General features: G+C 36.1%; 1 protein-coding gene across 1 annotated transcript; it reads right to left on the bottom strand.

Moving 5' to 3' along the window:
- Positions 1 to 3,122: 3,122 nt before the first annotated feature.
- LOC124159439 (NECAP-like protein CG9132) lies at positions 3,123 to 12,659 on the bottom strand. Its single transcript, XM_046535250.1, has 5 exons — positions 12,545 to 12,659; positions 12,177 to 12,382; positions 11,834 to 12,024; positions 9,665 to 9,975; positions 3,123 to 4,242 (listed from the first exon to the last, which is right to left on the bottom strand). The coding sequence occupies exons 1-5, from the start codon at positions 12,628 to 12,630 to the stop codon at positions 4,191 to 4,193; spliced, it is 846 nt and encodes a 281-aa protein (XP_046391206.1). The 5' UTR covers positions 12,631 to 12,659; the 3' UTR covers positions 3,123 to 4,190.
- Between the last annotated feature and the right edge of the window lie 39 nt (positions 12,660 to 12,698).

The raw sequence follows: 12,698 nt of genomic DNA, 5'->3' as shown, positions 1-12,698 counted from the left end.
CTTTTCACATTTAAAATCAAGAAAATGAGCGCTACCATGAAAAACAATACCATGTGAATAAAAATCACAATTTTTCATGGACATCCCGGAGACGATTTCATGATTACGGCGTCTATCTCCCGTGATTTATCCTATATATATTTACAGAACGAGGACGAGTGAAGCTCAGACAAGTCATTTTTCTTTCTCACAGCGTACTCGGAGAATATAACAACAACCCGGAGTAAGTCAACTGGTTTTTTAAACATCATAAAAATTGGGCAAAATTATATTGACTTTCAAATTACGGCAACAGCCGTAGACATTCGCTTCTGGAATGATACCATTTCGATTGTAAAATCGATCGATATATCGACTGATGACACGCAAGATTATTAGATTACGACGTAATTACAAGAAAATTTTATATTAAACAGTTGAAATTTACTTTCAAAATTTGTCTAATGTCGTCTGCTTTCGTTCCGAGATCAATTATGTTTAAGCTAAGCTTCGCGTGGAGATCCTGAGGATCGTCTGCTCCCGCAACAGTAGTCAAGTAATTACGCACGACGTCGAGTTTATGGAACAGTACTGCTTTAGATAATGTGGAAATTGTCTGACTCATTTCTTCATCATGATAACTCGTGCAATAGCAACAATTGCCCACTCACGAACTTTGTGCGCAGCAGTGGGCACTCCCAAGCGCTCCAAAGGCAACGGACGGTGAGGAGGTCGGGGTGGGGAAAATTGGGGCTTCTTATTGGTTGTAGTTTTTCATAGTCAGACATTCCCGAAAAATGGCCGCATTTTATTTTTCATCACGTCACAAGAATTCAGAAATGCATTTGGATAAATTGCGGTAGAAGAAAGAGATGTGGAATGAATGGAAGAATGTTAATGACTAATGATAATAAATTAAATCATGAATTCAGACGTTTGCGACCCTTAAGAAGACACTAGAGAACAAATTGCGGGTTGCGTCACGGCAAGCAATTGAGCGTACTAACCAGGAAAGCGCAATTTTTTCAAACGTACTAACCAAATTCTTTTACCTGTATTTTGTTCGGATGGTACCGGGACCGAGGGAAATCGCCGTACTAAGGAGGAAAACGTACTAAGGAGGAACGTACTAACCAAGTTCCACTGTATTTACTTACCTATGGATCATCATCAGGGGCTATTTCTGTCCATTCTATTCCTCATGTAATCAATCGTTAGGTCTCATTACAATCGAGGGGTCCTCCTCTGGCACGTAGTGCTCGATTGTTCCCTATCTTCAATACACCACCACTCCTGCCATAATATCCGTCCTATTATATGGCCTCTTTGGTCTCACCCATGGTTCTCTTTCTGGTGGATGAATATCCCTCTGTGTTATAAATCCCCTCTCCTTCTAGTGTATGATCACCCTCAAAAGATCTAACTGGATATTCCATTTGACTCCAGCGAATGCCTTCTCATAGTCAATCATGCATTCACAATGAGTACTTCACATGTATAATTTTAGGGTACATTCCAACGTGAAATCCAAACTTGAAACTACCGTGTGATGGAAAGAATGCATAATTATACCTATTGGGAAAGTACTTTAGGAGCTTCCACTGTTTATTTAAATCTGAAAGTTTTGGCTTTAAGTCATCTTCAGGTACAAAACTCAAAACAGTACGGCTTGCTTTTGAATGATCTGAAAGAGGTAATGGGGGGAGAAATGGTGGTGGGGAAGGGAACCAAGATAGGTATACATATGTTGTAATTTGGAAGGGAGAAGTGGTGTGAATGTTAATCGCTAAGGTTGAGGGGAGAGTGATGACACATAAGGGTAATGAGTTGGGAGAGGTTATGTCATGGAGGTGCTTTTCTTGATAAATTCATCTGCAAAAATAGAAAAAAAATAGTTCTAGGTTATCTATATAATTTATCATCCTGCCATTCACATTAGAAGATAGATATAGGTATGTAGTTCTAAAGGTATCTGGTAGTGGATTAATATAACAGGAGGTGTAGTAGCAAAAGTATTTGATGTCACCAACTTAAAATTCAAGCAGGTAGGATTGTTGCTGGTGGTTGTGCTGTTTCAAGTAACATGTACATGCTTTAACCTCCTCATACTCTTGAGGAAATGAAGTAACATAAATGAGAGGGATGCAGGTTATTGGTAATCTTTTAAATCCTCCGATATTTTCTTCATAATGATAGTACATATTACGCATTTCTCCAAATATAGTGAACCCCAAATTTTGAGGTTTCTGTTTCGGGAAAAAATTTAAAAAATGCATTTGAATATAATCCCCTCTGTTCTTTTAACATGGGCATTTTTGGAAAAAAAAGGAGGGACTATATTCAGAATTATATGTGAGGCCTGAGGGGGAAAAATTTTTTCTGGGTGAGGAAAAAATGTCAGGCTTGTCGATTTTCCTGGGAGTGTCCAGATATCAAGGTTCGAGTTATCAGGGTTCTAATGTTGATAATATGACTCTTTTAAAATGCTTAAAAAACTCAAAACTCACTACTTATAATTTTTCCCGGAGTAAGATCCCCGGTTTGGGCCCCCCAATATTTTTTCTAAGTCGGATCCCTGCCAATCATTGATAGGAAGTACCAGTTTTCTTCTATTATGACTATTTAAACATTTTGTGAAGTCAGCATTGACGACTTTCTTAAAATCTTTATAGATTAAATCTTGAAAATTTGGAAAAATTCTTACAACTATGCACTCAGTTTTTCCACCCTTTATGTATATCACTACATATTCCATTAATAATTCAATTTTTAATACTAATGGATTAAAGAGATGTGCATCCAGTGACACTCAACGACTGAGTTGAAGTAAGCTATACTGTTGCATATGACTAGACACCAGAGTGGAAAGGGTTAAATTTGTTCATCAAGGAAAAAATGCACATACTGAAAAAAGTAATTTTAAAATTTTTAAGAAGTAAACTGAACATCTAAAACCTCCACTCATCAGTCATCTTTTTGGTTCCCTTTTTTCCTCCCACTAAGGTTCTTTAAAACAGGTTTCACTGTATAAATATTTCTTTTCTCAGATCCATTTGATGTAACTCTTTGTCATGCAATGACCAAGGTCAGAAACAAAAACCTTTCAGATAATTTCTACCTCAGTAGATAATCAAATCGTCAACTGTAATACTGGAATGTTTTATTAGAGTTGCATAAAGTAAATAGTATTATACACTGCCCTGTATTTAATTACAGTCAACACACAGGATTTATTTTTACAACAAAATATAATGAATATTAGAGAAAAGTTAACCATGGGGAGACATTTCATCATGAGCAAACTCCACAAAGGTCGAATTATTGCCATTAACTATGGACACTCTCAGTTGATTTCTAGGGCAGACTCTGGATTCATCTTTGGTCATTCACTAAAAAATGCACCATTATTGTTACCTATCATTTTATAAATAAATCCAGGATATCAATGTTAGTACAGCAGCCATTAGTTATGACATGGAATGGTTGACCTCTTTGGTAAACAAAACATTGAAGTTCTAAGTGACCCTCAAATAAAGAATAATGTTGTGATATGTTATATGCATACATATATATAGATATATTGCCAAGAAATAAATGCTATTCAAGTACATCAACCTTTTTTATAAACATGTAGCACAGGTTAATAGACTTATTAAGTATACAGGCAAAGGGGTAAATAGCCCAAAGCCAAATCACAAGTACAAACAAAATAATTTTACTCCACAATGTTTCATTTTTTTAAGATAAATAGAGGAACATTCTTAATATAACATCTTTTAAAACAATGACTTGAGTGGATTTAAACAATCCACCTTATCACTGGACTGCCCTGCTTAATTAATATTTTTAAACAGAGATCCATTCCATTATAATTAACTTCTGAATATTTATTTCAAAAAGGTTCATCACCTTGTAACTATTTACAAACACTATACATAACGATAGTTTGTTATCTATCAACAGTAACAGTACATGCAAGCACTTTAAGCTTTATAGTGACAAAACTAGGTTATTACATTAAACACAGTTAATCTGCTGATAGTGCAAATCAAAGACATTCACACGCGTAAACCTTCATGCATACGCTGCAATGTGCTTAATTTCACACTTGACAGAGATGCCACAGCATATACAGCACAGCTATTCATAAATTGATCCAATCAATAGGTGTCATGACAGCCAGCAGTACGCAAAACAGCTTTTCTTCGCATTCAAAACTGAACCCAGCTAGAATTGCCAGGTGGAGGTGCAGCTGCTGCGGCACTGTTTAGGGAGAGAGAATCCACAATAAATAGAAGAAAAATTATAACATGAGACTTTTAAAAGAATTAATCTTTAAAGCCTAAAATCACATATCACCCAAGTATTATCCATAAAAATACATTTTTGGAATCAAAGATAAAGCTTCTCAAAATAGCAAATAGACCTGTAATATGTTCAGCAATAATCCAATAGATAAACAGTTGATAACCATTGAATTACTACTTAATATTATGGTGTTGCAGTAGAAATCATTCAATGAGTGTACAGACTTGCCATAAAATAGCTCATCATGAAGTAGACTCACTTTTGCTAATATCCCCTGAAAATTGCCACTTTTGTCTCTTAAATGGAGCAAATGCTAGAGAAGTATGAAACAGCATTTATTCATATTATGATTGCATTAAATTTGAACAGTTCATTAGAAAGAAAATACAATTTCATCCCCACTATTCATACCATTGCCAGAGGCTGGATACGTAAGGTTTGTCATTGACAACACTTCATGAAGAAGACACTCAATAGATACAATATATTATGTATCAGTATTTGATGCATTAGGCAAGTTACATGGTAAATGAATAAATTTTTTCCTTTACTAGTTCTAACAATGCACTAACTCCAATGTTTCTAACCCCACTACCTCATGTTCAGCGTACAATACCTTAAATTCATTCAATTCGCAGTACATATTGGACAAGTGATATTCCCACTCTGCCACCAACCTTTTCGTGACACTGATACCAAGAGAAATTCAAACTTGGGATAATCACAGAAGTGAGGACTGCAAGTTCATTTCCAGACTCCACCTTATGCATTTGTCCAAAACGTAGGTCTTCTATTTTGGACTAAATTTATATTATGTATTTATTACAGTATTCTACTGATTAAGGTAGGTTTGCATGGAGTATTCAAGAAGTGATCTGAGAACCTCCCTTTCCTTCCAGCACTGCCATCTTTAATTCTCTGTAAGGCCTACTCCCTTTCAATCTATCTAAAAATCCTATTCTTTCCCTTCCCCTCCCTCGTTTCCCTAACATTCTACCCTCTAACACCATTTCCAACATCCCCTCCCCGCTAAGCACTAACTCCATCCATACCTTCCGTCTTCTCCGTATCTCATCGAAAAGCTGCCTCTCCTCACCCACCATGTCCAACACTTCGTCGTTCCTTTTCCTCTCCGTCCATTTCACCCTCTCCATTCTTCTCCATACCCACATCTCGAATGCCTCCAATCTTCTCTCATCTTCTTTTCTCAGTGTCCACATTTCCGCACCGTAGAGCGCTACACTCCATATCAAACTCTTCACTAACCTTTTCTTTAAACTCTTACATAACGATCCTCTCAGAAGCTCCTTCCTGTTCATGAACGCCTCCTTGGCTAATGCAATTCTCTTCCTAATGTCCTTACTACTGTATCCCTTTTCCTCTAACATACTGCCAAAATAGTTGAACTGCTCAACCTGCTCAAGTTTTTCACCACCCACTTTTATCTTAAGTCTCACATTCCTCGCTCGTGATGCTTCACAAAACCGCATAACCTTGTGTTTTCTTGTGATTAATCCTCATACCATACTCCTCGCAACGCTCGTATAACGCATCCACTAGAGCCTGTAGCCCCCTCGCTGACTGGCTAATCAACGCCTGATCATCCGCGAATCTCACTAATTTTAACATCATTCCTCCCACTTTTATTCCAGCTTCTAACTCATCTTACGCTTCCCTTACCATCTCTTCAGAGTAAACGTTAAAGAGCAGCAGCTAATGAGGACAGCCTTGCCTCACTCCACGTCCCATTCTTGCCCACCCAGATTCTCCATCCGCTACCCTCACTTGCGCAGTCTGGGCATTATACAGATTACGAATCATTTTGGACTAAATGTCAACCAAAAAAAAAAAAGAAAGGGAAACCTATTCACAGGGAATAAGAAAACCAATACTGATGAGCCACTATGAATACGTATCAAAAAACCAATAGGAAATAATAGCACATACATATAAATAAAAATTCATAGTAGCAATTCATAGAAAGATTCCACCAGAGCTATTTTGAAATGTAATTGCTGTTTATTGATTTCTTCTTTTGGATAATTGGTTAGATACTTGCCAGTCAGCACAAAAGATAATTTCGATGGAAATTATTTGAGTGGTTTGGGGCAGTTTTACTCTTTTCGTCATTACCCTTTCTTGACCCATTCATTACTCGTGTGCAGAATTGCCAGCAGTGAATTTAAAAAAAATATATAGTGAGGCATTTAGTTAATTTTATGAGCTTAAGGAAAGTTTAAAGTAGCAAGATAAAGTTCTACACATCCATAGTAAAATCTGTTGTGATATTTTTCAAATTATTTCTGATTTCATTTAGCTAAGTTTCAATATTATATTCATGCTATCAATGAAAGGCTGAGGTCATTAGCAGAGATGAAGTACTCGAAAATTGCCTGATTATTTTCTTAGATACACAGAAGAATACAAATTTTAATCTGAAAATTATTTGCACTGAAATAATTACATGAAAGTTGAAAGATTGAATGAAGGATGAGTCTGTTCTTAAATTTTTTCGGTTCTCGGTACCGGTCCGGTTCTCCCCATCATTTCTCAGTTCTCGATACTCGTTTTCAAGGATGAACTCTTATTATTGGAATTAATGGCAAATTCAAATGAGCAACCACAAGAAATGAATGAACATAATTTCACTAAAGATGCATATTAGTAGGAAAGCTCTGTAAAAAAAAACTTAAGATCGTTTCCGTAATTTCATTTGCCAAGCAAAAATGTTTAAATAACACGTTGCTAAAGAATGCATGATTGACCAATATGTCACATTACAACAGTCAGGTACTGGTTCTTCCTCCAGGCTTTGAATTAAAAATTCAACATTTTTACCCTGTCTGGGTCTAATCTATTCTTTTTTTGGCAGAAATATTGCAGGCAGTACGGAATAAGCGTTCACTGAAAACAGTAGTGGTCGATGTTGATTTTGAAGGGCCATACTAATATGCTTGGAGCACGTTGTACATACTGCATAGCATCAGGATCAATAGTGGAACTCCCCCAACATCTGACAACATCATTTATTAATTTGTTGTAATTTGTGAGTCAGTTCAAAATATATTCTGTATTACTTGTAATGCAGTGTTGCATTCTGCAGGATAGTAACACTTTTTGATGCCTTGCATTGGTTTATCAACTAAAGAACAAGTTCTTGGAATGTACCTGGATCGTATGTCGAAGAATTACTGCATAGGAACATGATTCAATCGTAAGACCACGTTCACATGAAATGATTTTCCGCCGGCTGCCGTTCATGGCATGGTTGCAGATAGTCATCTCATCGGAAAGCCACATGAATTTCATATGAACAGAGGCTGGCGAAAAGTCGTTCCGTCTGAAAGCGGCCTCAATGTAGCACTGCCTGTATTTCACGCCGTAGATGGCACATCACCGCGCTAGATTGAAATGGGTGCCGTGCCGTCATTTGACTTGTTTGAAGACATCCATAGAGACCTTGGTCTGTGTCAACATGGTAACTTGAAAGAACAGTGCCATACCGTGGACAGGGGCAGGCGAAAAGTTGGCTCATTTGAAAGCTGCCGTGGCTATGGAAATGCTACAATGTTGGCGAGAGCAACCTGACAAACCCTTTAATGCATGTGTTAGCCGGCAACTCTCAAAGAAAAAAGCGTGAACGCCATGCAATCGGAAAGTAAAATATACGTTTTCAATTTTTTTTTCACTTTTTGGCCTTTAATATTCTGCAGACCATTTCGTCTTTGAGCGCCTAATTCAAATCCTCACGATAGAAATAGAAATATCGGCAATTCCTCTTAAAACATACCTTTCATTTATTTCGATTATTCCTCTTCCAACAAGTACAAGTCTTAATGAATGTAGGTTCCATTTTTTGTAATTATTTCTCTTTCATTAAGTGGTTATTTCCTTATATAGATGTTGTATTTGTATATTTAGTGACTTTTCATCATTAATAAACAGTTATTCTTCAATATCAATGTCGATTCAATTCATAATTGTGTAGTAATTCCTATAACGCATTAAGTCAAGGTACTGTTAGTTCACATTAGTACCGACAGAGGGGGTGGCCTTATGTTTCTTTTCAAGCTCCACAGATAGCTCTGATGTCGTACCGGGAGGTTTTACCCAGAAAAAGTAAGAATTTTACCACAAAATTGCCCAAATTTTATCAATTAAATTTATAGATAGTTTAACCGTTTACACGCAGGTTTGCCATCATAAAAGATGGTAAACTTGTGTGTTTATAATTCCCATAATTTTACACATGTAAAATAAAGGTAAATTTTTTTTGTACTGACTGGGTTCCACTATATTACCTAATATTCTAACACCTATATTTCAGAAAAGAATGCAGGTGGTCACAAAACAGCGATTTGCGAGAAGAATTTCAGCATCAAGGCCATAGGCATAAAAACAAAAATATAACATTCGAAAAAAAAAACAGATCAATAATTGAAAAGGAAGCCATAATTACCATTGAAATCTCATAGTAACAAACAGCAAAGACCCATGAAGCTGCCATAAAACATATACTTTCTCACTGGTATAAAGAACGGGATAAGAACCTATCCCCTCATCTTCATGAATGGCTTATTGGCCTGATTATAGTGCTGAGTTTTTTCTCCAATATGCACATCATTTGAAAGTCAACCTCATACAATATGCAACTACAATAATAACATAAGCCTATGTTATACATGAATTCACATTGCTTAAGCATGTTTATTTAAAATAATTACTGATCATGAAATTAAAAGTGGTTGGAGACAATGTTTGGGCCAGCATGAAACAGACACATTATTGCCAAATCATTTGTTGACACATTTTATTTATGACTGATTTTCCAACACAACAATGAACGAGATCCCCACCTCAGTGAGAAAGGCATCAGAGTCAATGATGGCTTGAGAACATTCATTACCTAATGGCAGAAGTATTCAGCAATCCTCTTACATTAAAGATTCAACTTCATAACAATGGGAGCTTATATGATCAAAAAGAGTAGTCACTGCCAATAACAAGTAATGGCCAGCAAATGAAGAAGTATGCATATTGGGGCAGTGGGTTTTTTACTCATACAACTTCGAAATGGCTTATCATTCAAAACATTTAATTAAATTAAACATCCAAAGAGATTAACCAAGAAATGGTGAGTACTGATTTAAAACAATCTATTATATCACAGCAAAGAAAATAAGGATACCTAAGAGTGGAATTAAATTATGTAAAGTTCAAGATGCTAAAGTTATCATCAATTGATAGAGAAATTGATCACCAGTTTCACTGGTTAAGTCTCAATTTGACCTCTACATGGTATTTCAAGCTTTCAAGGTAACACCAATCAAATAACCTACTGTCTAAAAAGTATGTTCTGAGAAAAATAGACATTCACCTTGGCTGAGAGGCGCTAGCAAACTCTCCCCACATCTCATTGGTTGAGGTTGGCTGCTTTCCGGGCTGCTGTGCGGCAGATGCTCCCCCTTGCTGAGATGAGGAGCTGCCGACATCCAGAAGAAGATCTACATTACTACTGGTCCCACCAATGGGCCTCTGCGGGCCATGAGAGGGCGAGGAGGTGGGGGTGACTCGCATTCCACCAGGGGGTGGTGCAATCTTCATGCCTCCCGGCGGGGGTGGGAGAATCCCGGAGCCAGCAGCATTCCTCGCCTTTGGCTTACTTGATACTTCACTGCCATCCTTTTTCTGACAATGAAAAGAATACTCAGGTGATCCTTCATAAGAATATAATGACATAATAGTCTAGGAAAATCTAGCAATTAAGTCCAAGAAAATGCAGCTGAAAAATCTAGGTATTTTTAACATTACAAATGGGTATTGCAGAGCAGGCACCTTTAATCAGGGGCATGATTTAACTCAAAAGCTATTTTTTCATCTCAAATCAGCCAGGACGATGTTAGGTGAACATTTCCCAATTCCCTTCAAGGTACATATTTGAAAGAGGTATCCTTAAGATGAATGAATAATGACGACTTCAGCTCAAATTATAATCAAGCTCATTACCTGAACCATGGATAGTTATGAACCTTCAAACATAGCTGCATCAAACCCTTGGAGCAAAAATTGATTAATGACGATGATCACTCCAATGGAAAAAACATAACTATGGACCAAAAGCACATAGAGCAGAGATTCTTGTTTTATTTTTAAGAAAATACATATATGAACATTTTACATAATTACCAGGTAATTTGAAGCAATAATAAACACACGGCTCAATTAAAGAATAAAAATATTAGCACTTATTGAATAACTGAAATATAAAAAATGCCACCTTTTGTTCAATTTAAACTTTCATAGTGGCACATTTAAAGGTTGTTCCATCAATAAAAAAAAAAATTAAGAAACTTCGTGATATTTTTTGCTTCATTTTTTTGACCAAACGATGATAGAGAGCAAATACAGAACCGCTTGAGGTGGATTCTGGATCTTCGCATACATTTGATGCTATAAATTATTGAAATAGTAGTCAGTTACAATATGTCAAACAATACCTCACGAAAGCACTTCTTATCAATTTTACATGCTAAGTAGACTGAATCTTCATTCTTCACTCTTAAAGCCATGCAACTTTAATGAGTGAGACGGAGTACAACAACAATAAAACTTTTTTTATTTATTAATCAATGAACAACATTTAAAAAAGCTACTGTGAAAATATCATGGAATTAAATTAGGCCTTTTTTTATAAAATAATTGGGCAATAATTGCTACTTTATAGTTCAAACCAGTCTTCTTTATTATAGCTTCAAATTACTTAAAGGTAATGCAAAAATGTGCATCTATATATTTCCTTTAAAATGAGGCAAGAATTACTACTCTATGTACTTTTTTCCGTAGTTATAAACATTTATGTGACTTTTTACTCTAATACTTGATGCAGTTACGTGCGAAGGATAATATCGATAGGTTAGGTATGGCATTTAATTACGGGTAGGGATCTCAGGGATACTTCATGATCTGATGACATGATTTCGCGCACTGCCTGATTTAAGTTAAAAGGGGCATGACATGACATGGTTGCTTGATAAAAATGTACGTGGATGAATACCTGAACACATATAGAGATTAATTATTTGACTAAAAAAAATGTCTCTTACTAAGTTTGTTTTTAAGAATCTCATAAAAACCTTCCCTAAACTATTGTAGACACACTGACAATAATATAACTGAGATTTCAAAAGCATTAATGATATGTATTCATGAAGTTTCACATCAGTACTAAAAACCCCATTCAGTGCAAACAAAAAACCCCAAAAATGGATGAAAGGTAAAAAATTACTCAATCAAATTTAAGAAAGGATAGCCGAGAGAAGACAGGAGGTGTGGGGAAAAACATTGGGTTGAGGTATGAGTGATCATGCTGTCAGGATCATTGCATCATTAAAAGAGTACCTTTATGTGAATCATAAATACTATTAATCTAATGATCAGCATCAAACCAAGGCTAAACGTAATTTCGATATCAAATGGACACATCATGTATCCCCATTAGACGTTACAACTAACGATACGGTCAAATTGAAAAGTTAGAGGCACTTACTGTGATTTTCATGTTTATTTTAATGGTTTCTCCCTCTTTGAATCGAAGATCGAGTTCCTGCTTTGGTTCTTCCTTCTCCTTTTCTATTTCTTGAGATTTCTTTACCCATTTGAAATGGTCTTGTAAAGCCACATTCAAATCGAAGCTGTCCGATCGATCCGAAAAACCGACACCAATGAATGCCGATCGCCCTGAATTTAATGATAATAATATCAACTAACAAAGCAAGTATTTCAAATGATAAAATTTACAATATGTACCTAATGAAAGATTTTATCAAAGATTATAAATATAATTTTTATACTTATATAACACGTGAGAGAATAAGTAATAGATCTCATACCATTATCGTCTTGTATTCTGAGAACGAAGTATCTAGACGAATCCGTCACTGCTTCTACGGCGACTCCAGGGTATTGTTCAACTGGACATTTTGCGAAGAGCTCCCCTGAAATTTTGTCTTCTAGTTTCAGAATGCATTCTTTACCTTTAGCCACTAATCTAAGTCTCCCAGTCCAATCGGGCTCTTGTAAATTCCAATCAGCAGCTCTAAAATTAAAAGAAATTACACTCAATTACATATGTTAAAATGTTCCACGTCGCGATGTTTGCTTGAATTCCAAGTCACTAAATCATGAGCCACAGCAATAAACGATTCCACTGCCATGACAATTTCACCAACAGTATTTTAGACAAGTATACTTGAATTACCTGTGACCTCTACTAGTTGTTCTCGGTGGGATTTTAAAAACAAATACCTCAGATTTCACAAGCAACACACTTTCGTAGGAATCCATTTTTTGATGTGAAATGCCTTTTCGATTAGAGATTGTTTGACAGTTCGAAATCACGGAAGATCAAAAAG

The sequence above is a fragment of the Ischnura elegans genome, chromosome 5, assembly GCF_921293095.1.
Source record: "Ischnura elegans chromosome 5, ioIscEleg1.1, whole genome shotgun sequence".
Lineage (NCBI taxonomy): Eukaryota > Metazoa > Arthropoda > Insecta > Odonata > Coenagrionidae > Ischnura > Ischnura elegans.
Note: the sequence above shows the minus strand (reverse complement) of the source record. Positions and strands in the feature narration are given on the sequence as shown.